General features: G+C 42.4%; 2 protein-coding genes and 1 pseudogene across 4 annotated transcripts in view; 1 reads left to right on the forward strand and 2 right to left on the reverse strand.

The window, feature by feature from the left end:
- The window catches only part of ANAPC16 (anaphase promoting complex subunit 16), a 29469-nt gene extending 28906 nt beyond the window's left edge, over window positions 1-563 (reverse strand). Inside the window, exon 1 of the mRNA XM_025395774.1 lies at window positions 553-563. The gene's annotated coding sequence lies outside the window, so the exon portion shown is untranslated. The remainder of the gene's footprint in view (window positions 1-552) is intronic.
- Window positions 1-26520, forward strand: part of ASCC1 (activating signal cointegrator 1 complex subunit 1) — a 116711-nt gene that overhangs the window by 11474 nt on the left and 78717 nt on the right. For all 3 annotated transcript variants that reach the window (XM_025395767.1, XM_025395768.1, XM_025395769.1), the window contains exons 4-5: window positions 3851-3948; window positions 9559-9737. In XM_025395767.1, coding sequence (XP_025251552.1) covers window positions 3851-3948; window positions 9559-9737 — 277 coding nt within the window. The remainder of the gene's footprint in view (window positions 1-3850; window positions 3949-9558; window positions 9738-26520) is intronic.
- LOC112631697 lies at window positions 16444-17054 on the reverse strand (annotated as a pseudogene).

The following is a 26520-nucleotide window of genomic DNA, read 5'->3' on the forward strand; positions in this document are numbered from 1 at the left end:
ATCCAAAGCAAAGGCCCTCGATCCCCTGTATGGCTTGGGTTCCATAAATGGGTCAGGGATTCAGATGTTCCTCATGCATAAAGGAATGGATCTCTGGGTTGGAATGAATCCAAGCCAGATTCCGTAGCTTGGAACTCTGAACACATATTCTTCTTAGATCATAGGGTGATTCTCAGGTAGGCTTAAGTTATTACTGTCAGGTGTGTCTGCCATACAGGGTCCTTCTCCTGGTATGCTTAACCTGCTAACGTTTGGGGCATCTGCCCAACAGCATGGACTGTATGGAGCTCTGTGCCACTTATTGGGAAGCTGTTTCATATATGATCACGTTTAATTCTTATGACAACCTTATGACAAGTAGGTACTATTCACTCCATTTTAATTTAATTTAATTTAATTTTTTTTTTTTTTTTTTGAGACAGAGTTTCGCTGTTGTTGCTTAGGCTGGAGTGCAATGGCACGATCTCGGCTCACTGCAACCTCCACCTCCCGGGTTCAAGAGATTCTCCTGCCTCAGCCTCCCTAGTAGCTGGGATTACAGGCATGCACCACCATGCCTGGCTAATTTTGTATTTTTAGTAGAGATGAGGTTTCTCCAAGTTGGTTAGGCTGGTTTCAAGCTCCTGACCTCAGGTGATCCGCCCGCCCCAGTCTCCCAAAGCACTGGGATTACAGGCATGAGCCACCATGCTTGGCCTCTTTTTTTGTTTTTTGAGACGGAGTCTCGCTCTGTCGCCCAGGCTGGAGTGGAATGGCACAATCTCGGCTCCCTGTAACCTCTGCCTCCTGGGTCCAAGTGATTCTCCTGCCTCAGCCTCCTGAGTAGCTGGGATTATAGGCATCTGCCATCACACCCGGGTAATTTTTGTATTTTTAGTAGAGATGGTGTTTCACCATGTTGGCCAGACTAGTCTTGAACTCCTGACTTCAGGTGATCCACCCGCCTCGGCCTCCCACAGTGCTCAGATTACAAATGTGAACCACCACGCCCAGCCAACTTTAATTTAATTTTATTCAGTTATTTTTTTGAGATGAAGTCTCCCTCTGTTGCCCAGGCTGGAGTGCAGTGGTGCAATCTCTGCTCACTGCAACCTCTGTCTCCTGGGTTCAAGCAGTTCTCCTGCTCAGCCTTCCAAGTAGCTGGGATTACAGGTGCCCGCCACCACACCCCACTGATTTTTTTTTTTTTTTTTTGAGATAGAGTTTCACTCTTGTTGCCCAGGCTGGAGTGCAGTGGTGTGATCTTGACTCACTGCAACCTCCGCCTCCCGAGTTCAAGCAATTCTCCTGCCTCAGCCTCCTGAGTAGTTGGGATTACAGGCACCCGCCACCACCGCTGGCTAATTTTTGTATTTTTAGTGGAGATGGGGTTTTACCATGTTGGCCAGGCTGGCCTCGATCTCCTGACCTCAGGTGATCTGCCCACCTCGGCCTCGCAAAGTGCTGGGATTACAGGCATGAGCTACCACACCACCTTGAGCCACCTTGCCTGACTTTGCTAATTTTTGTATTTTTTTTTTTTTTTTTTAGCAGAAAGAATTTTTATTTATTATTATTATTTTTTATTATTATACTTTAAGTTCTAGGGTACATGTGCATAACGTGCAGGTTTGTTACATATGTATACTTGTGCCATGTTGGTGTGCTGCACCCATCAACTCGTCAGCACCCATCAACTCGTCATTTACATCAGGTATAACTCCCAGTGCAATCCCTCCCCCCTCCCCGCTTCCCATAATAGGCCCCAATGTGTGATGTTCCCCTTCCTGAGTCCAAGTGATCTCATTGTTCAGTTCCCACCTATGAGTGAGAACATGCAGTGTTTGGTTTTCTGTTCTTGCGATAGTTTGCTGAGAATGATGGTTTCCAGCTGCATCCATGTCCCTACAAAGGATACAAACTCATCCTTTTTAATGGCTGCATAGTATTCCATGGTGTATATGTGCCAATTTTCTTAATCCAGTCTGTCACTGATGGACATTTGGGTTAATTCCAAGTCTTTGCTATTGTTAATAGTGCCGCAGTGAACATACGTGTACATGTGTTAATTTTTATATTTTTAGTAGAGACGGGGTTTCACCATGTTGGCCAGGCTGGTCTTGAACTCCTGATCTCAAGTGATTCATCCGCCTCGGCCTCCCAAAGTGTGGGATTACAGGCGTGAGCCACTGCACCTGGCCTATTTTTATTTTTTTAGAGACAGGATCTCACTTTGTCACCCAGGCCAGAGTGCCATGGTGTGATCATAGCTTACCATAGCCTTGAACTCCTGGGCTCAAGGGATCCTTCTGTGTCAGCCTCTTACTTCATTTTGATAAGTGAAGAAGTAGGCTTACAGTAGTTATATGAGTTCCAAGGTTTGTTTGATTCTAAAGCCTTTTAAACCTCAACCACTTTGCTTTCTAAGGTGCTGAAGCCTGGATTATTAATAGCACTTTGAACCACGCTTTTTGTGGTAGGCTTGTTCACTAGCCACATAGTAATAAACTGGAGCCCGATGGAAAGCACTCCTAATTGATAAGGTGGGAATACAAAGGCCCGACAGAGTTTGGTGCCCTACAATCTCCATCCCCACACAAGGAAAACCACTTGGAAATTACAGATTTCCAATCTTCTAAAATCTTATTTTTAAAAACTGGCTTACTGTAATAGATCCTAAGGGAAATAATTGGGCTTTGTTATCCCATGCACAAACAAACCAATAGTTTTAGACATAGGCATCCATGGTATTGGGTACCGTAATTGAAGTCATAGAGGTTGAAATAACGTTGATGACAAGGAGTTCTTTCTCTTAACTCTGTAGCCCTGTGATGGCCTCTTAGTGCTTTATAGACTCTGAAACTTCTCTCTTGGGATTCAGTAGTCTCATTCACTTGAACACATCAAATGACTGTGGGTTCCAGAAGATAACTTTGGATTGTCAGAATATTTATACTTGGAAGTCCAGGCAAGTAATGTAAATGAGTCAATAAGTGATTGAAGTGGGAGTGATGGGGATTGTGAGCTCATGTCCCGTCTTCATGGGGTAGTCGAGAGTTGGCTGTAGCTCACTGTTGCCATGAGTCCTCAGATATTCTAATTTTTCTATTTAAAAAAATTTTTTAAAAATTTTGTTTTTTGAGACAGAGTCTCGTTCTTGTTGCCCAGGCTGGAGTATAGTGGTGCAATCTCAGCTTACTGCAACCTCTGCCTCCTGGGTTCAAGTGATTCTCCTGCCTCAGCCTCCCAAGTAGCTGGGATTACAGGCGCCCTGTTGTCACGCCGGGTTAATTTTTGTATTTTTGTAGAGATGGGGTTTTGCCATGTTGGCCAGGCTGGTCTCGAACTCCTGACCTCAGGTGATCTGCCAGCCTCAGCCTCCCAGAGTGCTGGGATTATAGGCGTGAGCCACTGCGGCCAGCCTAAAATATTTTTTTAGAGACAGCGTCTTACTCTGTTGCCCAGGCTGGTCTCAAACTCCTGGTCTCAAGCAGTTCTCCCACCTCAGCCTTTTGAGTAGCAGGGATTACAGGTGTGAGCCACTGTACTTGCTGGCTCGCTTTTCTTTCACTGAATTGCAGACCCAGATTTTAAATCTAATTTTGAGAAGCAAATGGGTGTTGGGCATGGTTTTTCTATCTATGCATTGAATTGGCTATAGGGCCAAAAACTCATTTTTGCCAATGACTGTAATGCAGCATGTTCTAAAGCTAGTTGACTTGTAATTTCTTCCACAAATATTGGGCTTTTACTGAATCACTTTTCTGTAAGGGAGTATCTCTAGTCACAAAGGATTTAAACATGATGAGGTTCTTTATTTTAGTACATTTTGACTTAATCTTCTTTTAATTACTTTTTCTTTATGTTACAGGCATATAGTTGGAAGGAGAGGGGACACTAGGAAGAAAATAGAAATGGAGACCAAAACTTCTATTAGCATTCCTAAACCTGGAGAAGACGGGGAAATTGGTGAGACTCACTACATATAAGTTACATTTGAAGTCACTTTTGCATGTTTATGGAATAATGTAACCAACTGCAGGGTTTAGTAACTATGTTTTCTGTGGGGTTCTATAGCTATGGGCTTTTTCTTTTTTTTTATTTTGACTCGGAGTTTCGCTCTTGTTACCTAGGCTGGAGTGCAGTGGCACGATCTCGGCTCACTGCAACCTCCGTTTCCCGGGTTCAAGTGATTCTCCTGCCTCAGCCTCCCTAGTAGCTGGGATTACAGGCATGTGCCACCACACCAGCTAATTTTGTATTTTTAGTAGAGACAGGGTTTCTGCATGTTGGCCTGGCTGGTCTCGAACTCCTGACCTCAGGTGATCCTCCCCTCTTGGCCTCCCAAAGTGTTGGGATTATAGGTGTGAGCCACCATGCCCGGCCAGCTGTGGGCTTTTTTATGTTTTATCAGTACTAATCTCCCAAATGAGGAAATATAGAATTATATAACCTTATCTTGATTGAGTACCTGGGCCTTAGTTTTACACTTTACCATACATCGATGGAATAAAACTTCCAGATTTCACTGTGTATTAGGAGATTTCTTTTTATGCTTTGGTACTTTGAAATGGACTTGTGAATTGTTTCCAGTTAGAATTAGAGAAAAATCAATGAGATCAGTGAATATGAAATGGAGTTCAGCCTTTTCCATTGTGTTCTCAGTTTTTTACCCTTGATTTTATAGACCAGAAAGGAAATTATAAGAGTAATGATTAAAATAATGTAACTTGACTCAAATAACTGTTCTGATAAGGAAAAATAGTTTAGCAGTATAAATCAAGTTAGAAAGTGTCTGTACCAAGCCTCGGTGTGAACCAAGGGCATAGGCTTTTGTTGTACAATGGCTTTGAGTGAGGGGCATTGTTAGGACAAAACTGTAAACTCATTCTAGAAGGATGGAATTTTTTTTTTTTTTTTTTTGAGGCAGTCTCACTCTGTTACCCAGGCTGGAGTGCTGAGGTGTAATCTCAGCTCACTGCAACCTCTGCTCCCCAGGTTCAAGCGATTCTCCTGCCTCAGCCTCCCGAGTAGCTGGGACTACAGGCGTGTGCCACTGAATCCAGCTAATTTTTGTATTTTTTGGTAGAGACAGGGTTTTGCCATGTTGGCTAGGCTGGTCTCGAACTCCTGGCCTCAAGTGATCCTCCCACCTTGGCCTTCTGAAGTGCTGGCATTACAGGTATGAGCACCGTGTCCGGCTGATGGAACTTTTTTAAAGTCAAAGAGTGCAGCAACCTCCAATAATTCATTAACCCATTTTCTTTTTCTTTATTCATTTAAAAATTTTTATTTATTTTTTATCGAGACAGGGTTTCACCATGTTGCCCAGGCTGATCTTGAACTTTTGGTCTCAAGTGATCTGCCTGCCTCAGCCTCCCAAGGTGCTGGAATTATAGGCATGAGCCACCATGCCCAGCCTTTTAGTCCTTTATTTTATTTTTTGGGGGGACAGAGTCTCTGTTGCCCAGGCTGGAGTGTAGTGGCATGATCACAGCTCACTGCAGCCTCTACCTCCTGGACTCAATCAATCCTGCCATCTCAGCCTTGCACGGCTGGGACTACAAGCACGTGCCATCACACCTGGCTAATTTTTGTGTATTTTTTGTAGAGACAAGATTTTGCTACGTTGCTCAGGCTGGTCTCGAACTTCTGCACTCAAGCGATCTGCCTGCCTTGGCCTCCCAAAGTGTAGCATGTCGCCCAGGCTAGAGTGCATTGGCTCCATCATAGCTCACTGTAGCCTTGAACTCCTGTCTCAAGCAATACTTTTCCCTCAGCCTTCCAAGTAGCTGGGACTACAGGCACTTGCCACCATGCCCAGCTAATTTTTAATATTTGTTTTGTAGAGATGGGGTCTTACTATGTTGCCCAGGCTGGCCTTGAACTCCTGGGCAGAATGATCCTCCTTGGCCTCCCAAAGTGCCGGGATTATAGACATGAGTCACTGCACTCAGCCTCATTTTCCATAATTGTTAATAGACTGTATTGTTTTTGCAGAAAAAATTGTAAGTACTCTTTTTCATTTTATGTTATGTAAGAGTGATCACCTTGACTGGGAACAGTGGCATATACCTGTTAGGCCAGCACTTTGGGAGATTGAGGTGGGAGGATCGCTTGAGCCCAGGAGGTTGAGGCTGCAGTGAGCTGTGTTCATGCCACCACACTCCAGCCTGGGTGACAGAGCGAGACCTTGTCATACATACACACACACAAAAAAACAATCACCTTGACAGCAGATAAATAGCAATTGACTTTACAGCAGTGCTGTCCAAAAGAACTTTCTGTGATAGTGAGGATGTTCTATATCTGTGCTGTCTAGCACAGGAGCTGTATATGTCAGGTACTGGTCACATGTGACTTTGAGTATTTGGAATATTGCTAGTGTGACAGGAACTGAATTTTTACTTTTACTGAATTCTGATTAACTAGCTGCATGTGGGCTCCCATATTGACCAGTGCAGTGACAGTTTTCTCTAGCTCCTTGGTAATGTCAGCAAACTCGAGCATTAGAACTTTTAACATCATTTGGAAGGACTTTTGTTAAAGTAAATGTTCAGTTTATTAGAATTATAAGTGCAAAAGTTTATTTTCCTTAAGTTGTAACGTTCGAGTTACAAATACCAAAGTCATTTTATAATTGCATTAAACCTTACTTCATCTATTTATTTTTATTTTTATTTTTATTTTTTGAGACGTAGTTTCACTCTTGTTGCCCAGGCTGGAGTGCATTGGCGCGATCTCGGCTCAGCACAATCTTGGCTCACTGCAACCTCTGCCTCCTGGGTTCAAGTGATTCTCCTGCCTCAGCCTACCAAGTAGTTGGGATTACAGGCGTGCGCCATCATGCCTGGCTAATTTTGTATTTTTAGTAGAGGTGGGGTTTCTCCTTGTTGGTCAGGCTGGTCTTGAACTCCCAATCTCAAGTGATCAGCCAGCTTTGGCCTCCCATAGTTGCTGGGGTTACAGGCATGAGCCACCACGCCCGGCCCTAATTTTTTCTCATTATAAAATTAGTACATGCTTTCAAAAAAGAGAAAGCTTGCAGAAATTATATATAAGTTATAAATGGAAGTCTCTTATAGTATTAACCCCAAACATAATTGCTATTAACACTTGTTATATGTTCCCTGTTTTTTCTATCTGTGTAGTAAGTTATATAATATTTTTTATTGCAGTAAAATTATAACGTGGTGTAAATCTGGAGACCCTAGCCATTTTAATATACTAGAGTCATTCCAGAACTTATCCAGAAAAGGCTATAAAGATTCCATTTCAACTTAGAAAGCACAAATGTTGCAGTGTGGAAAACGAGTGTGTCAGGCTGGGCTTGGTGGCTCATGCCTGTAATCCTAAAACTTTGGGAGGCCTAGGTGGGAGGATCACTTGAGCCCAGGTGTTCAAGGTCAGCGTGGGCAACATGGCAAAATCCCATTTCTACAAAAAAATACAAAAATTGGCTGGGCGTGGTGGCACGTGCTTGTAGTCCCAGCTACCTGGGAGGCTGAAGTGGGAGGATCTTTTGATATGGGAAAGTCGAGGCTGCTGTGAGCCATGATCACACAATGCACTCCAGACTGGGTGGCAGAGCGAGACTCTGTCTCAAAAAAAAAGAAAAAACAAAGAAGAGAAAATAAAAACTAGGCAGGCGTGGTGGCTCACGCCTGTAATCCCAGCACTTTGGGAAGCCGAGGTGGGCAGATCATGAGGTCAGGAGATCGAGACCATCCTGGCCAACATGGTGAAACCCAGCCTCTACTAAAAATACAAAAATTAGCAAGGCATGGTGGCATGCACCTGTAATCCCAGCTACTCAGGAGGCTGAGACAGGAGAATCGCTTGAACCTGGGAGGCGGAGGTTGCAATAAGCTGAGACTGTGCTACTGTACTCCAGCCTGGGTGACAGAGTGAGACTGTCTCAAAAAAAAAAATTAGCCAGGTGTGGTGGCACACACCTGTAATCCCAGCCACTCAGAAGGCTGAGGCAGGAGAATTACTTGAACCTGGGAGATGGAGGTTGCAGTGAGCCGATATCGTGCCACTGCACTCCAACCTGCGCGATAGAGCAAGACTCCGTCTCAAAAAATAAAATTAAAAATACAAAGTTTGGTTTGGTGGCTCATGCCTATAATCCTAGCATTTTAGGAGGCCGAGGCAGGCAGATCACGAGGTCAAGATTTCGAGACCAGCATGGCCAACATGGTGAAACCCTGTCTCTACTGAGAATATAAAAATTAGCCAGGCGGTGGTGGCGCATGCCTGTAATCCCAGCTACTTGGGAGGCTGAGGCAGGAGAATTGCTTGAACCTGGGAGGCGGAGGTTGTAATAAGCCGAGATCGCGCTACTGCACTCCAGCCTGGGCGACAGAGCAAGACTCTGTCTCGAAAATAAAATAAAATAAATAAACTAGCTTATTGATTTTGTGCAGGAGTAAAGTATATAGAAAAACCAAATTTATTGGTTAGAGTAAATTGAGTTGTGATGTGAAGTGAAGTCTGCAGTTGCAGTGGTGTGATATTTGCTGTCATTTATCCATTTCTTTTGTGTCTCTTAAATTAGAGAAATCAGAGAAGGAAATGATCTAGTAGGTTTTAATCCTCTAGACAAGGATCTGGTCTTGTCTGTTTTGAAATCTCAGGCAATGGAACATCAGAAGCTTTTTTTGTTGTTGTTGTTGTAGTGACAGAGTTTCAGTAAATTGCCTAGGCTGTCTGGAACTCCTGGCCTCAGGCAATCCTCCTGCTCTGGCCTTTGCCCCTAAGTGCTGGGATTACAGGCGTGAGCATGCCTTGCCTTCTTTCTCTCTTTTCTTTCTTTCCTTCCTTCCCTTCCTTCCCTTTCTTTCCTTTCTTTTCCTTCCTCCTTTCCTTTCCTTTTTCTTTCCTTTTTCTTTCTCTGTTTTTACTTATTTTGGGTATCCCTAAGGGTAGAATTTCTGGATTATATGGTAAGTCTATGTTCAACTTTTTTTTTTTTTGATACAGAGTCTAGCTCTGTTGCCCATGCTGGAGTGCAGGGGTTCGATCTCATTTCACTGCAACCTCCACCTCGCCGATTCAAGCCATTCTTGTTCCTCAGCCTCCCAAGTAGCTGGGATTACAGACATGTGCCACCATGCTCAGCTGATCTTTGTATTTTTAGTAGAGACGAGGTTTTGCCATATTGGCCAGGCTGGTCTTGAACTCCTGACCTCAAGTGATCTGCCCACCTCAGCCTCCCAAAGTGCTGGGATTACAGGCGTGAGCCACTGCGCCCAGCTGTGTTCAACTTTTTAAGGAATTATCAAACTTTTTCTTAGTGACTACACCATTTTACATTCCTGTCAGCAAGGGTTTGCTTTGTAGTATTTGAATTCATTTTTCTACTTTATATGCTGTCTTAAGGGTATTCTATTTTTAAGCCTCATTCTGCTTACATTGAATTAATTAGCAGTTTTCTTTGTTATTGTCCCCTGTTTAGATTCATATATGCATTCAGAACTGCTTTAGCTTCTCAGAAATGACAGTATCAAGAGGTCCCATATTTTATAAGCATTTGGGGGTCCTTGAGCATGTTTACCCTTTGTTGTTTGTTTACAGTAATCACTGGCCAGCATCGAAATGGTGTAATTTCAGCCCGGACACGGATTGATGTTCTTTTGGACACTTTTAGAAGAAAGCAGCCCTTCACTCACTTCCTTGCCTTTTTCCTCAATGAAGTTGAGGTTCAGGAAGGATTCCTGAGATTCCAGGAGGAAGTACTGGCGAAGTGCTCCATGGTAAGCACAAACAAAACAAGAAGGTTAAAAAAAAAAAGTTAAATATAAAAAGAATACAAAAATGGTTCATAAATCAAACAGTAGGGAGTTATAAACTTCTTCCCCCAACAAAAAAGATAACTATTTCTTATGACTTCGTATAATATTGAACTGAAAAAAAAGTGTATGGACATATCAGCTCATAAGTTTCTGTATATTACAGAAATGTCTTTAAAAAATTTTAGCACAGGCTGGGCGCGGTGGCTCAATCCCAGCACTTTGGGAGGCCGAGATGGGCGGAGCACGAGGTCAGGAGATCAAGACCATCCTGGCTAACACGGTGAAACCCCGTCTCTACTAAAAAAAAATACAAAAAACTAGCCGGGCGAGGTGGCGGGTGCCTGTAGTCCCAGCTACTCGGGAGGCTGAGGCAGGAGAATGGCGTAAACCCGGGAGGCGGAGCTTGCAGTGAGCTGAGATCCAGCACCGCACTCCAGCCTGGGCGACAGAGCGAGACTCCGTCTCAAAAAAAAAAAAAAATTTTAGCACATATCGGGCTGGGTGCGGTGGCTCACACCTGTAATCCCAGCACTTTGGGAGGCTGAGGTAGACAGATCACTTGAGGTCAGGAGTTCGAGACCAACCTGGCCGACATGGTGAAACCCCGTCTCTACTAAAAATACAAAAAAAATTAGCTGGGCCTGGTGGTGCGTGCCTGTAATCCCAGCTACTTGGGAGGCTGAGGCAGGAGAATTGCTTGAACCTGGGAGATGGAGGTTGCGGTGAGCCAAGCAGTGAGCCAAGATTGTGTCACTGCACTCTAGCCTGGGAGACAGAGTGAGATGCCATCTCAAAAAAAAAAAAAAAAAAAAAAAAAATTTAAGACACAAAATGCTCATCCTAATAGACACACTATTCTGCATCTTTTGGGTGGTAATGTTAACGAGATGCCATTATCTTTAGATCTTCTGCCTTTGGGCAGTCATGGCTCATTTGAGATTAGTAACTAAAAGACAAATTTGCATATAGAATTGCCATACTTAGATAACAGTGAAATGCTTGTGACCAGGATAATAGCAGATAATCCAGATTAGAAAACAAGTTTTAAACTCATTTTGGATATCAGTTAGTTGATTTTAAAAAATGTATATTGATTCAAAAAAATGTATGAAAGCAATATATGTTTATTATGGAAAATTTAGAAAATACAGAAAAGATTAATAAAAAATCATCCATAATTCCACTACTGAGAGATGCTGTGACATCATTACTATATATGTGTGTGTATCAATGTGTCTGTACACTCACATACTTTTTTTTTTTTTGGAGGCAGCGTTTCATTCTTGTTTCCCAGGCTGGAGTGCAATGACTCATCTCAGCTTACTGCAGCCTCTGCCTCCCAGGTTCAAGGAATTCTCCTGCCTCAGCCTCCTGAGTAGCTGTTATTATAGGCATGTGCCACCAAGCCTGGCTAATTTTGTATTTTTAGTAGAGATGGGGTTTCTCCACGTTGGTCAGGCTGGTCTTGAACTCCTGACTTCAGGTGATCTGCCCTCCTTGGCCTCCCAAAGTGCTGGGATTACAGGCGTGAGCCACTATGCCTGGCCCACTCACATACATTTTAAAAATAAAATTTAGGCTGGGCGTGGTGACTCAGGCCTGTAATACCAGCACTTTGGGAGGCTAAGGCAGGCAGATCACCTGATGTCAGGAGTTTGAGACTGACCAGCCTGACCAACATGGAGAAACCCCGTCTCTACTAAAAATACAGAATTATCCGGGCATAGTGGCGCATACCTGTAATCCTTAGCTACTCAGCAGGCTGAGGCAGGAGAATCACTTGAACCAGGGAGGCGGAGGTTGCCGTGAGCCGAGATAGCGCCATTGCCCTCCAGCCTGGGCAACAAGAATGAAACTCATCTCAGAAACAAAAAACAAACAAAAAACACACACAAAAAATCTGGTTTCATTAACTGTTCAGGTGACTTGGTTTTGTAATGGCTACTTACTGTTCTATTATATGGATATATAATTATTTAACTTTTTAAATTTGTATTTTGTTATGTGTATGCTGAATACATTTTTCTGCACTAGTGGGTTATTTTACTTAAATTCCTGGAAGTGAAAAAACAGTTTTGTGTATGTGTATGAATTTTTCGATAATGTATAGACATCCAGATTACCTTCAGGAAATCTTATAGCACTTTATGCTCTAAACTAGAGTTTTCTTTAGGTTTCCTTTCCCACTTTTGCCAATACTGGATGTTATCATTCTTTTAAAGTTTTTTTTTTTTTTTTTTTTTTTTGTATTTCAGTTGACAAAAATTACTGTCTCATTGCTTTACTGTTTATTCAATTATTTGTGAGATAAAGCGTTTTCCTTTACTTAACTCTGTTTATTCATGTCTTGACCCATTTTTCTCTGGGAGTGTTCTTTTTAAAAATTTATTGGCCGGGCGCGGTGGCTCAAGCCTGTAATCCCAGCACTTTGGGAGGCCGAGACGGGCGGATCACGAGGTCAGGAGATCAAGACCATCCTGGCTAACACGGTGAAACCCCGTCTCTACTAAAAATACAAAAAACTAGCCGGGCGAGGTGGCGGGCGCCTGTAGTCCCAGCTACTCGGGAGGCTGAGCCAGGAGAATGGCGTAAACCCAGGAGGCGGAGCTTGCAGTGAGCTGAGATCCGGCCACTGCACTCCAGCCTGGGCGACAGAGCGAGACTCCGCCTCAAAAAAAAAAAAAAAAAAAAAAAAAAAAAATTTATTTGTAGGAGCATCATATATATTAAGAAGATCAGGCTGGGCGCAGTGGCTTACGCCTGTAATCCCAGCACTTTGGGAGGCCGAGGTGGGCGGATCACGAGGTCAGGAGATAGAAACCATCCTGGCCAACATGTTGAAACCCCGTCTCTAAATGAAGACCATCCTGGCTAACATGGTGAAACCCCGTCTCTACTAAAAAAAAAATAAAGAAAAATCAGCTGGGCATGGTGGTGGGTGCCTGTGGTTCCAGCTACTCGGGAGGCTGAGGCAGAATGACCTGAACCCAGGAGGCAGAGCTTGCAGTGAGCAGAGATCATCCCACTGCACTCCAGCCTGGGTGACAGTATGAGACTCTGTCTCAAAAAAAAAAAAAAAAAAGATCAGTATTATTTCATAATTTACATTTAGCTTTTTAGTTCATTTAGAATATGTTTTGATATACAGTAAGAGATAAGACTAACTTTTTAAACACCTATTTAACCAGTTATCCTCTGAAGAATTAAATTTTTTCAATTTTATCTTCAAAGTTATTATAATTAAAATGGACTTTTTTAGAGTATACATGTCTATGAATTCTTTTTTTTTTATTTTTAAATTTTTTAAATTTTTTTTTATTTTTTGAGACAGAGTCTCGCTCTGTCGCCCAGGCTGGAGTGCAGTGGCCGGATCTCAGCTCACTGCAAGCTCCGCCTCCCGGGTTTACGCCATTCTCCTGCCTTAGCCTCCCGAGTAGCTGGGACTACAGACGCCCGCCACCTCGCCCAGCTAGTTTTTTGTATTTTTTAGTAGAGACGGGGTTTCACCGTGTTAGCCAGGATGGTCTCGATCTCCTGAGCTCGTTATCCGCCCGTCTCGGCCTCCCAAAGTGCTAGGATTACAGGCTTGAGCCACCGCGCCCGGCCCATGTCTATGAATTCTAAAACATGTTTAGATTTCTGTAACTACCACCACAATTAGGATACAGAACAATTCCACCCCAAAAACTCCCTCATACTCTCCCTTTATAGTCACCTCTTCCTCACCCACAACCCCGGCAATCACTAATCTCTTCTTCACTGTAGTTTTGTCGTGTGTATGTGTGTGTTTGTGTTTATGTGTGTTTTGTTTATTATTTGTAGTTTTGTCTTCTTGAGAGTGTCATATAGATGGAATCATATAGTAGGTAACTGGCTTCTTTCACTCAGCATAGTGCTTTTGAGATTCATCCAAGTTGTGTGTGTCTCAGGAGTTTGTTCATTTACTATTTCTGGGTAATATTTTACTTTATGGGTGTGCTAAAGTTTGCTTATCCATTCACTCATTGGAGGACACTTGGGTTTTTGCAGTTTTTGGCAATTATGATTAGAACTGCTGTAAACATTTGTGTACGGGTTTTTGTGTGAACATAAGTTTTCATTTCTTTACAGTAAAATACCCAGGAATTGGGTTGCTGTGATGTATGCTAGGTGTATATTTAACTTTACGAAACACTGCCAAACCATTTTTCAGAATGCATGTACTGTTTTGCATTCCCAACAGCAATTTATGAGAATTCCAGTTGTTCTCCATCCTCACTAGCATTTGATATTATCACTATTTGTTATTTTAGCTATTCTAATAGCTGTGTAGTGACATCTTATTGTGGTTTTAATTTACATTTCTTTAATGGCTAATGATGTTGAATTAGTTCATGTGCTTTTTTGCCATCCTTTTATCATCTTTGGTGAGGTGTCTGTTCATGTCTTTTGCCTGTCTTACAATTGGGTGGTTTGGCGGGGTGCAGTGTCCCATGCCTGTAATCCCAGCACTTTGGGAGATGGAGTTGGGTGGATCACTTTAGGCCAGGAGTTTGAGACAAGCCTTGCCAACAGGGCGAAATCCCATCTCTACTAAAAATACAAAAATTAGCCAGGCACGGTGCATACATCTGTAATCCCAACTACTCAGGAGGCTGAGGCACGAGAATCACTTGAACCCAGGAAATGGAGGTTGCAGTGAGCCAAGATGGTGCCACTGCACTCCAGCCTGGGTGACAGAGTGAGGCTGTCTCAACAAACAACAACAATTGGGTTTTTTTTCTTTTCTTTTCTTTCCTTTCCTTTTTTTTTTTTTTTTTGAGATGGAGTCTCGCCCTTTTGCCCAGGCTGGAGTTCTATGGCCCGATCTTGGCTCACTGCAACCTCTGCCTCCCGGGTTCAAGCAATTCTCCTGGCACAGCCTCCTGAGTAGCTGGGATTACAGGCACGTGTCACCATGCCCGGCTAGTTTTTTGTATCTTTAGTAGAGACAGGGTTTCACCGTATTGGCCAGGCTGGTCTTGAACTCCTGACCTCGTGATCCACCTGCCTCAGCCTCTCAAAGTGCTGGGATTACAGGTGTGAGCTATCACGCCCAGCCGGATTGTTTTCTTAATCATTGAGTTTTTAGGGTTCTTTATATATATATTGTTGATACAAGTCCTTTCGAGTATATGTGATTTGCAGATATTTTCTCCTAATCTGTAGCTTGTCTTTTCATTCTCTTATTCATGTCTTTTGTAGAGCAAAAGTTTTAAATTTTGATAAAGACTAGTTTATTGATTTTTTTTTTTTGTATGGGTTGTACTCTTGATGTTATGCCTAAAATATCTTTTCGGCCGGGCGCGGTGGCTTAAGCCTGTAATCCCAGCACTTTGGGAGGCCGAGACGGGCGGATCACGAGGTCAGGAGATCGAGACCATCCTGGCTGACGCGGTGAAACCCCGTCTCTACTAAAAAATACAAAAAACTAGCCGGGCGAGGTGGCGGGCGCCTGTAGTCCCAGCTACTCGGGAGGCTGAGGCAGGAGAATGGCGTGAACCCGGGAGGCGGAGCTTGCAGTGAGCTGAGATCCGGCCACTGCACTCCAGCCTGGGTGACAGAGCGAGACTTGTCTCAAAAAAAAAAAAAAAAAAAAAAATCTTTTCCTGGCCGGCATGGTGGCTCACACCTGTAATCCTAGCACTTCGGGAGGCCGAGGTGGGTGGATCACTTGAGGTCAGGAGTTTGAGACCAGCCTGGCCAGCATGGTGAAACCCCGTCTCTACTAAAAATAGAAAAAATTAGCTGGGCATGGTGGTGGGCACCTGTGATCCCAGCCACTAGGGAGGCTGAGGCGGGAGAATTGCTTGAACCTGGGAGGCGGAGGTTGCAGTGAGCTGAGATGCACTCTAGCTTGGGCAACGAGTGAAACTCTGTCTCAGAAAAAAGAAAAATTTTTTTCCTAACCCTCAAATATGAAAGTTTTCTTTAGAATGTTTATAGTTTTGGTTTTTTATATTTAGGTCTATGATTCAGTTAATTTTTTTGTACAAGATGCAATATTTAGGTCAAGGTTCATTTTTTTGCGTGTATATGTCCATGCTATGCTTTTTTTCTTTTAAAGAATTTATTTTAAACTTATTATACCACACAGTATGTTTTATACACTGACACAGAACTTCCTAATAAGATAAAGCAAAGACAAAAAAGTTTCTTATTAGAAACAAGATACACCGTCACTTATTGTCTTCAAACATTATTGCACTTTAACTTTTTTTTCCCCCCCTGAGACGGTGTCTTGCTCTGTCGCCCAGGCTGGAGTGCAATGGTGTGATCTCGGCTCGCTGTAACCTCTGCCTCCCGGGTTCAAGCGATTCTCCTGCCTCAGCCTCCTGAGTAGCTGGGACTACAGGTGCCTGCCACCACGCCCAGCTAATTTTTATATTTTAAATAGAGACAGGGTTTCACCATGTTGGCCAGGATGGTCTGGATCTCTTGACCTCATGATCCGCCCGCCTCGGCCTCCCAAAGTGCCAGGATTACAGGCGTGAGCCACCGCGCCCAGCCTGCACTTTAACTTTCTTAATTTGACAAAGCATTCATGAAACAATCTGCAGACTAGCTTTAACAGACAAATAACACTTGTAAGCGGACATGACTATCCTAAATTGTTTATTAGGTATGAATTTTACAAACTTTACTTACATTAGTGGTAACAGTGGAGCTGGAGAGTATTGTGCCTTCTCCAGGCTGCCCAGCGAGAACCACCAATAGTGTGGTGGAACTTATGGCCCTTTCCAAGGCCACGGCTCTTTCAGCCTGCAGATGTCAGCCCACGCATCTCCTTGTGCTTGTGGACTGGTTTGGTGATCCACTGGGTGTCAGGATTTCTTCTGATAGCTTTGTGGAATGGATCAGTGAGGATAACCTCAAAATATTTGTATGTGGAATCTTAACCAATCTAGTAAGAATTCAGGACTTTCAGAGCCCCACAGTAGCATCTAGCTCATTCCTCTGCAAGAGACTGAAGGCTTCAGGCAAACTTTAGCTGGTTAACACCACGATGGACAGGCTTGCTGTAAGTTGCACCATTAGGAACTGGGTGTTATCGGCCACCACAGCGAACACGAATCCTATATATAATGTAACCTTGCTTGGTCTTGTAGCCCAATTGGCGCACTTTTATCAGGCCAGGTGGGGAGCCCTGTGGAGGGCAGAGAGCTGGCGGTACTGCCAGCAGCAGACCCTCAGAAGAAAGCACATGACATCAGATTGCTTCTTTCTCCATAGCTCCTGGATATACTTGTATGCACTCATCTTGGCTTACCTGATGGTTGCTGCCAGATGGAAAGGCTGTGCTTTCTTAATCTTGTAGTGAAGACAGAAATAAAAGCATTTGGAATAAAATAGAACAATGGTTAATATCTTTGGTTCTTTTTTTTTTTTTTCAGATGGAGTTTTGCTCTTGTTGCCCAGGCTGGAATACAGTGGTGCGATCTCAGCTTACTGCAACCTCCGCCTCCTGGGTTCAAGCAATTTTCCTGCCTCAGCCTCCTGACTAGCTGGGATTACAGGCATGCACCACCACGCCTGGCTAATTTTGTATTTATTTTTAGTAGAGACAGAGTTTCTCCATATTGGTCAGGCTGGTCTCAAACTCCTGACCTCAGGTGATCCACCTGCCTCGGCCTCCCAAAGTGCTAGGATTACAGGCATGAGCCACCTCGCCTGACCAATATCTTTGGTTCTTGAGACAGATGGACTTAGTTCTGATTTTGAGTTCTTCAGTCTGTGTGGACTTGGACAAATGAACTTCTCCAAATCTTTATAGCCTACTTGGGAGGGTTGTAGGAAGGATCAAATGAGATGACTGGCTGGACAAGGTAGCTTCAGCCTTCTAAGCTAAGCACTTTGGGAGGCTGAGGCTGGAGGATTGCTTGAGCCTAGGAGTTCAAGACTGCCCTGGGCCGTTTAGGCAGCCTCTGTCTCTATAGCAAATAAAAAATTAGCTTGGAGTGGTGGCACATATCTGTAGTTTTAACTACTCAGGAGGCTGAGGTGGGAGGATGCTTGAGCCCAGGAGGTCAAGCCTGTAGTGAGCCATGATTGTGCCACTGCACACCAGCCTGGGTGACAGAGTGAGACCCTGTCTCAAAATAAATGTATGAGATGACATAAAGAACTCAGCGTGGTACTTGATGCATAATAAGCATTTAATAAATGGTAGCTGCTACTCCTGCTATACTTTACTGCCAGTTAAAGTTGTTAGTATTATTTGGAGGGTAAAGAGTAGATAAAGGGTAGCTTTGAAAGTTGTGGCAAAGTGGAAATGTTTTGGGTGAAAACTTTTACAATATTCTTTCTTCTTTTCTTCCTTACTTCCCTTTCCCTTTCCCTTTCTCCTTTTCCTTTCCTTTTTTCGATCAGGTCCATATTGCTAATGGTAGTCTTAGGTGTTAGAATACAGTGAGACATGGACCTGCAGTGTTAGAAGTATTAAAAACCAGGTCGGGCACGGTGGCTTATGCCTGCAATCCCAGCACTTTGGGAGGCCGAGGCAGGTGGATCACTTGAGGTCAGGAGTTCAAGACCAGCCTGGCCAACATGGTGAAACCCTGTCTCTACTAAAAATACAAAAATTAGCTGGGCGTGGTGGTACGCACCTGTAATCCCAGCTACTTGGGAGGCTGAGGCAGGAGAATTGCTTGAACCCAGAAGGTAGAGGCTGCAGTGAGCCGAGATCATGCCACTGCACTCCAGTCTAAGTGACAGAGTGAGACTGTCTCAAAAAAAAAAAAAAAAAAAAAAAAAAAAGGGTTAAAAACANAGGCCTATGAAGGGGAATAGATTCAGATTGGGCAAATACAAGAGATGGCCTGAGCTTAGTGTAGAATTGTAAAACCAATTTTTTTCTTTTTTTTTTTGAGACAGACTCTCGCTCTGTTGCCCAGGCTGAAGTGCAGTGGTGTAATCTCGGCTCACTGCAAGCTCTGCCTCCTGGGTTCAAGCAATTCTCCTGCCTCAGCCTCTCCAGTAGCTGGGACTACAGATGGCCACCACCTGTAACTGTAAAAAGTCAGTGTCAATAAGTTTAATCATTCACACCTGGTTGATTTTTGTATTTGTAAAACCAGTTTTAATGACTAACTTTGCATTTATGTGCTTAAATAAGGCCATATCTATAAGGAAAATACATATATGTGAATGTTAATATCAGTGAGCCATCAGAAAATCATTTTTCCCCTTAACATTTCGTAACAAGATGGCTTCATTCTCAGTGGGAATGGAGAGTGGGGTAGGAGATCAGGAACGCTGAGGTTTCAGTATAGTCCAGTACTGTTTTGGGGAGTGAGGGCTGGTAAGTTTTGAAATTATTTAACTGGTAAATGCGAACTAGTTGAAGCTCAGTCATTGATATATTCTTTGGAATGATACAAATACCAGGTATGAGACAAGCAGATGTGTAATAAGTTAGTCTTTTTTTTTTTTTTTTCTGGGCACGTGCATGCACATCTGCTTTCTTGGATTTCTTTTTTGGCTGCTGACATGGCTGACAGGGAACAAACATTGGAATTACTGCTTTAATTTGGCCAGAATGAGCTTGTTTGCTGTGAACATCATGCTGGCCTTAATCAGTCCAAAGGACTTCCTTCCTGCTTTCAGGGAGACTGCATATTAACATAATCTCTCTTCTGTCTTCAAATCAGGCCCTGATAACAGCTGGAAATAAGCACAGCATTAAAGAGGAAATCAGTAAAGGACCATTATCTAGATTATATGGAAGAGATTTTTAGTGAGTTTCATTCTGATGTTAGAATGACACGAAGATGGCTATGAAAGCCTGTAGGCACTTTCCAATAGTACTCTGCATTTATGACTCAATTTATGTGAGTTCTCTTCTACAAGGTTTGAAGAGCAAATACCTGTTCACAGAGATAGCAGTTGTTTTCTGAGAGACTGTGGGGTTTTCAGTTCTTTTGGCTCTTCTGAAACTCATTTGACATCTCTGAGAGTTTCCTCATCTTTAAAATAGGGATGATCTCAACATTCCCTTGCTTAATAGCATAAGAAAAAGATAGCATCTCTTGGTACAAAATCTCTTGGTTCATAAATTTTTTGAATATACATGTATATTTGTAATATATGTTTATTCTCCAGGTGCAGTGGTAGGCACCCCAGCTACTCAGGAGGCTGAGGCAGGAGGATAGCTTGAGCCCAGGAGTTCAGCCTGGGCAATGTAGTAAGACCATGTCTCTACCAAAAAAAAAAAAAAAAAAAAAAATTATATTCTTTTATATTATATTACTTTTTAAATTAATACTTATATTTCAGGTCCATACATTAGAAGCTAACTCCCATTTTTAATTGCTGTGAAGTATTCTGTGAAAGTACCTTAGTTTATTTAATCAATCCTCTATTGATGGAACATTGGAGGAAATTATTTTTATTAAATAACACTGCAGTGAACATCTGTACATGCATCTTTTTGTCTTTGACTCCTGGTTTCTTTGGGATAAATTCTAAGAGGTAGAATGACAGGGGTCAAGGGAATGCAAACTTTAAATTTTTTCATAGTTTTTTCCATTCTGTTTTAAAAGTCAGTTTTAATGAGTTATACTTTATATACAACATTATAATACACTCGTTTTAAGAATATGACTTGATGAGTTTTGATAAAGGTATACACCAATGTAACAACCATCACAAACAAGATACTGAATATTTGTATCACCCTCAAATATTTCTTTCCTCTGAAGTTGATGCCCTCTCCCTCCCCTCTCACCTCCTACCATTGATTCCAGGCAACCACTAATCTATTTTGTGTTGCTATTAGGTTTCCCTTTTCTAGAACTTTATATGAATGGAATTATATGATATATAGTCTTTTGTGTGACTTTGTTTTTGGTTCAACATTAATATTTTTGGGAGTCATTCATGTTGTGTGTTATGAGAGTTTGCTGTTTTTTATTGTTGAGTGGTATTTCTTTGCATGAATGTACCACTTTATCCATTCAACCCTGATAGATGTTTGGGTGGTTTATAGCTGGAGATTTCTTTATCTGTTCAACCCTGATAGATGTTTGGATGGTTTCTAGTCTTTGGCCATTATTAATTTGTGCGGAAATCTTTGTGTTCAGTATATGTTTTTATACCTCTTGGGTAAATACTCAGTAGTGTAATTGTTGGATCATGTGTATGTTTAGTTTTATAGGAAACCGTCAGATCTTTTCCCAAGGTGGTTGTGCCTCTTTTATACTGCTACAAATAATGTATGAGAGTTTAGGTTGCTCCACATTCTTACCAACACTTAGTAGTGTCTATCTTTTTTTAATTTAACCCTGTCTAGTGGGCATCTCATCATGGTAGCTCATTGTGGTTTTTATATACATTTCCGTCATGGCTGATGCTGCGAAGCATCTTTTCATGTGCTCATTGCCTATTTGTATATCTGCCTTTGTGAAGTACCTGTTCAAATATTTTGTCCATTTTTGTTGTTGTTAATGGTATTTTAGCTTTTTCTCTTTATGGTGAAATATACATAACATAAAGTTTACCATTTTAACCTTTTTAAAAAAAGTGCATGATATTGTTTATTTAACTTTTTTTTTTGTTTCTTACTATTGTGTTATAATTTTTTCTTTTTTTTTTTTGAGACAGAGTCTTGCTCTGTCGCCCAGGCTGAAGTGCAGTGATCTTGGCTCACTGCAAGCTCTCTATCAATACTGATTTTCTATCTACTTGTTCTTTTAATTATTGAGAGATGAGTGTTGAAATCTCCACCTATAACTGTGGATTCATCTATTTCTCTTTTCATTTCTATCAGTTTTTTCCACACTTTCTTAATAAGATCCTTTTATAATTATAAAATGTTTTCTATTCCTGATAATATTCCTTGTTCTGGTCTACTTTTTTGATGTTAATATAGCCATTCCAACTTTCTTTTCCTTCTTTTTTTTTTTTTGAGACAAAGTCTCACTCTGTCGCCCAGGCTGAGTGCAGTGGCGCGATCTCGGCTCACTGCAAGCTCTGCCTCCCAGGTTCACACCATTCTTCTGCCTCAGCCTCCTGAGTAGCTGGGACTATAGGCACCCACCACCACGCCCGGCTAATTTTTTTTTTTATTTTTAGTAGAGATGGGTTTTCACTGTGTTAGCCAGGATGGTCTCGATCTCCTGACCTCATGATCTGCCCGCCTTGGCCTCCCAAAGTGCTGGGATTACAGGTATGAGCCACTGCGCCCGGCCTCTAACTTTGTTTTGATTAATGTTTGTACTATATATGTATTTATTTCCTTTTACTTTTAACATATTTGTGTCTTTATATTCAAAACAGGTTTCTTTTTAGACAGCATATATAGTTAGGTATTGTTTCTTATTTTCAAATTGCAGTCTGACATCTCTACCTTTTAACTGGAGTAGATAGAACATTTACATTTAATGTAATTTTAGCTATGGGTGGATTAAATCTACCATCTTAGTCTTTGTTTCTCTTTGTCTCTTCTTTATTTTTTTGGTCTTCTTTGTTCTTTTGTTGTTTGTTTCTGTTTGCCTCTTCTTTGTACCCCCCCCCCCCCTTTTTTTTGGATTGAGGGTTTATTTATTTATTTATTTTTTTGAGACTGAGTCTCGCTCTGTTACCCAGGCTGGAGTGCAGTGGTGCAGGCTTGGCTCACTGCAACCTCCACCTCCCGGGTTCAGGTGATTCCCCTGTCTCAGCCTCCCAGGTAGCTGGTACTACAGGTGCATGCTACCACACCTGGCTCATTTTTGTATTTTTAGTAGAAATGGAGTTTCACCATGTTGGCCAGGCTGGTCTCCAACTCCTGACCTCAGGTGATCCGCCCTCCTTGGCCTCCTAGAGTGCTGGGATTATAGGTGTGAGCCACCATGCCCAGCCTAAGATTTCTTGTACTTCAGGTCTGCTGGAAATAATTTCTGTCAGCTTTTATTTGTTTGAAAAAATTTTTAATTCACCTTTTTTGGAAGATTTTTACTAGTTATAGAATTCTAATTAGTTTATTCTTGTAGGGCTGTGAACATATAATTCCACTGTCTTCTGGCATTTATTGTTTCTTTATTTTATTTTTTATTAAAAAACTTTTTTTTTTTTGAGACATGGTCTCACTCAGATACCCAGGCTGGAGTGCAGTGGTGCAATCTTGGCTAACTGCAACCTCCACCTCCTGGACTCAATCCTCCTGCCTCAGCCTCCCAAGTAGCTGATACTATAAGTGTGTACCACCATGCCCAGCTAATTTTTGTAATTTTTGTAGAGATGGGGTTTTGCTGTGTTGCCCAGGCTGGTCTCAAACTTCTGGGCTCAAGCAATCCAACTGTTTCAGCCTCCCAAAGTTCTGGGATGACAGGTAAAGAGAGCATTGTTTTTTTTTTTTTTTGAGATGGAGTCTTGTTCTTTCGCCAGGCTGGAGTACAATGGCGAGATCTCAGCTTACTGCAACCTCTGCCTCCCAGATTCAAGTGATTCTCCTGCCTCAGCCTCCCAAGTAGCTGGGACTACAGGCTCATGTCACCACGTCCAGCTAATTTTTGTATTTTTAGTAGAGATGGGGTTTCACCATGTTGGCCAGGGTGTTCTCGATCTTTTGACCTTGTGATCTGCCCACCTCGGCCTCACGAAGTGCTGGGATTACAGGCGTGAGCCACCGCGCCCGGCCAGGAGAGCGTTCTTTTCTTTTCTTTTTTTTTTAGATAGGGTCTCATGTTGTCATCCAGGCTGGAGTTCAGTGGCACTATCTTGGCTCACTGAAACTTCCACCTCCCAGGCTCAGGCGATCCTCCTGCCTCAGCCGATCCTTCCACCTTAGTCTCTTGAGTAGCTGGGACTACAGGCGTGTGCCACCATTCCCAACTAATCTTTTGTATTTTTGATAGAGATGGGATTTCACTATATTGTCCAGGCTGGTCTCGAACTCCTGAGCTCAAGTGATGCACCCATCTTGGCCTCCCAAAGTGCTGGGATTATAGGTGTGAGCCACCGGCCCCAAGAGCATTCTTTATTTTGTGTTTTTCTTATATTTCCTCTTGTTTAGCTTTAAGTTACACTTTCTCAGTCAGAGTACTGTATAGGTAATGTTATGTCCTCAGGCTGTCACATCTAGGGGCATGTAATCTGTGTCTGCATTACATAGGTGATGTTACATTTGAATCAACGTGCTACTCAGTTTCTCCTAAGTGTAATGACTGTATTTTATTTTTGTCTTGCAACTAATAAGCAATCTGCAGGGAGATACTTCAAAAGATCGTTCAAATATCCTGTTCCTCATTAACATCTCTCCCTGGGTTCTGTATCCATTGATGATTCTTGCCTGATCCAATCTTTTAACATGATGGTTGCAAAATGATCATTTTCCAACTCTAAAGCAGTCTCTCTGCATTTAGTAGTTAGCTTTATACACCCTACTGTAAGGAGGAGACCTACCTTCTCCCCTTACTTCATAATTTATCTATTTATTATTGGTATGGTTTTATGAATTTTTCTTTTTTCAAGGATTTATATAAGTTACTATTGTGCTTAATTATTTTGGTCGTTTAAAAAATTATCTCAGATTGTCCCGGGGTCTTCTCAAACCTTTTTTGGGGATATGTCTTCCTTGGGCCTGTGGATGTGCCTTTTTTTTGTTGTTAAACAAAATATTTAAAGACAGGGTCTCACTCTGTCATCTAGGCTGGAGTGCAGTGGTGCATTCATGGCTCACTGTAGCCTTGAACTCCTGGGCTCAAGTGATCCTCCCAACTCAGCCTCCTGAGTGGCTGGGACTACAGGCGTGGGCCACCATGCCTAGTTCATAGCATATGCTATTTTTTTTTTTTTTTTTTTAAAGTTCCCCTGTAGAACATCATACACCGGGGCCTGTCGGGGGATAGGGGGCTAGGGGAGGGATAGCATTAGGAGAAATACGTAATGTAGATAATGGGTGCAGCAATCCCCCATGATATGGATATACCTATGTAACAAACCTGCATGTTCTGCACCCCAGAACTTAAAGTATAATAATAAAAAAAAAGACCAGAAAAAAAAACCAAAATAAAATATGAACAAGTATAAAAAAAAAAATAAAGTTCCCCTGTATATGTAGCTGCTTTTAAATGTCCTAATTTCACTGAGTCTCACCTCTAATTCTTCTTGGACCCTTAGGTGGTCTATTGTATTCCTCTGCCAGCAATCCTTTTGCCCCAGGTACTCACGATATGCACTCTCTCACCCTGCCGTGGCTCCTGCCACTGCTTTCAGTGGCCTCTAGCCTGGTATCCAGACTATGCCACCATTCCCATTAGCCCTCCGAGTGAGGTGAGACAGCAGTCAGTTCCTCAGGCAGCCCCACACAAGCCAGAACATTGAAGCTAGTTCTATTTTTGCTCCATCCTGAGGGAAGAGCTGGAAATTGGATAGCTTCTTCCCATTGATGGGACAAGGTGGGACAGATTGAGTGGGACAAGGATGAATGAAAATGGCACAAAGTTTTCTACCACTTTGAAGTGTGACCTTTTCATGGTTAGGTGTATGTTTGGTTCCTGCAACTTCTTAACTGGTTTTTAGGGTTTTTCTAAAGCTACTTTGGTCTGTATGTTGTTATTTGATGTGTCCATGGGGGAATGAGGGCCTACAACTTCCTAGTCTCTGTTCTTGCTGTTTCACTCCAGTTTTGTATAATTTTCAGTCATTATTTCCTCGGATGTCTTTTCTTTCCTTTTTTCTCATTTCCTTCTGGAACACCGATTACATGTGTATCAGAATACTTGAGGCCGGGCGCGGTGGCTCACACCTGGGAGGCTGAGGTGAGTGGATCTCTTGAGGTCAGGAGTTTGAGACCAGGCTGGCCAACATGGTGAAACCCCATCTCTACTAAAAATACAAAAATTAGCTGGGCATGGTGGCACACGTTTATAATCCCAGCTACTCGGGAGGCTGAGGCACGAGAATCGCTTCAACCTGGGAGGTGGAAGTTGCAATGAGCTGAGATGGTGCCACGGCCCTCCAACCTGGGCAACAGAGTGAGACCGTCTCAAAAAAAAAAAAAAAATCACTTGATATTGGTGCACAAGTTACTGAAATTCTGTCCAGATGTTTTTTTCCCTCTGCTTCGGTTTTCCAAAAATAGTTAAATATTCCTTAAGTCTCGTGTATGGTTCATGAAAAAAAAGAAAAAAAAATTAAATATTCCTTTACTGTTCAAAATTTTTGTTTTTCCAATTTTATAATATTAAAATCTGTTTATCTTCTTTTTTTTAAATTTTAGCTTCTATTTTGTTTTTATTTTATTTCTGAAAAGCAACCATGTATGAAAATAATTCAGTTTCTTTTTATCTTAGCTCATCAGACCTGACTTCCTAAAACTGAATGTAACTTGTCTGTTAGTCCAAGCTCAGTAAGTCTTCAGCCTCATCAGTCCCATCTCTTCTAGGCATCTTTAACTGTTGATGTATTAGACCCAAGCAGGCATTTTTTGTAAGATGAGAGGCAAATAGGCCAGGTGCGGTGGCTCACGCCTGTAATCCCAGCACTTTGGGAGGCCGAGGCAGGTGGATCACAATGTCAAGAGATCGAGACCATCCTGGCCAACATGGTGAAACCCTGTCTCTACTAAAAATACAAAAATTAGCTGGGCATGGTGGTGTGCGCCTGTATTCCCAGCTACTTGGGAAGCTGAGGCAGGAGAATTGCAGGAGAATTGCTTGAACCAGGGAGGTGGAGGTTGCAGTGAGCCAAGATCATGCCACTGCACTCTAGCCTGCACTCTGTCTCCAAAAAAAAAAAAAAAAAA

This window comes from Theropithecus gelada, chromosome 9 (assembly GCF_003255815.1).
Source record: "Theropithecus gelada isolate Dixy chromosome 9, Tgel_1.0, whole genome shotgun sequence".
Classification (NCBI taxonomy): Eukaryota; Metazoa; Chordata; class Mammalia; order Primates; family Cercopithecidae; genus Theropithecus; species Theropithecus gelada.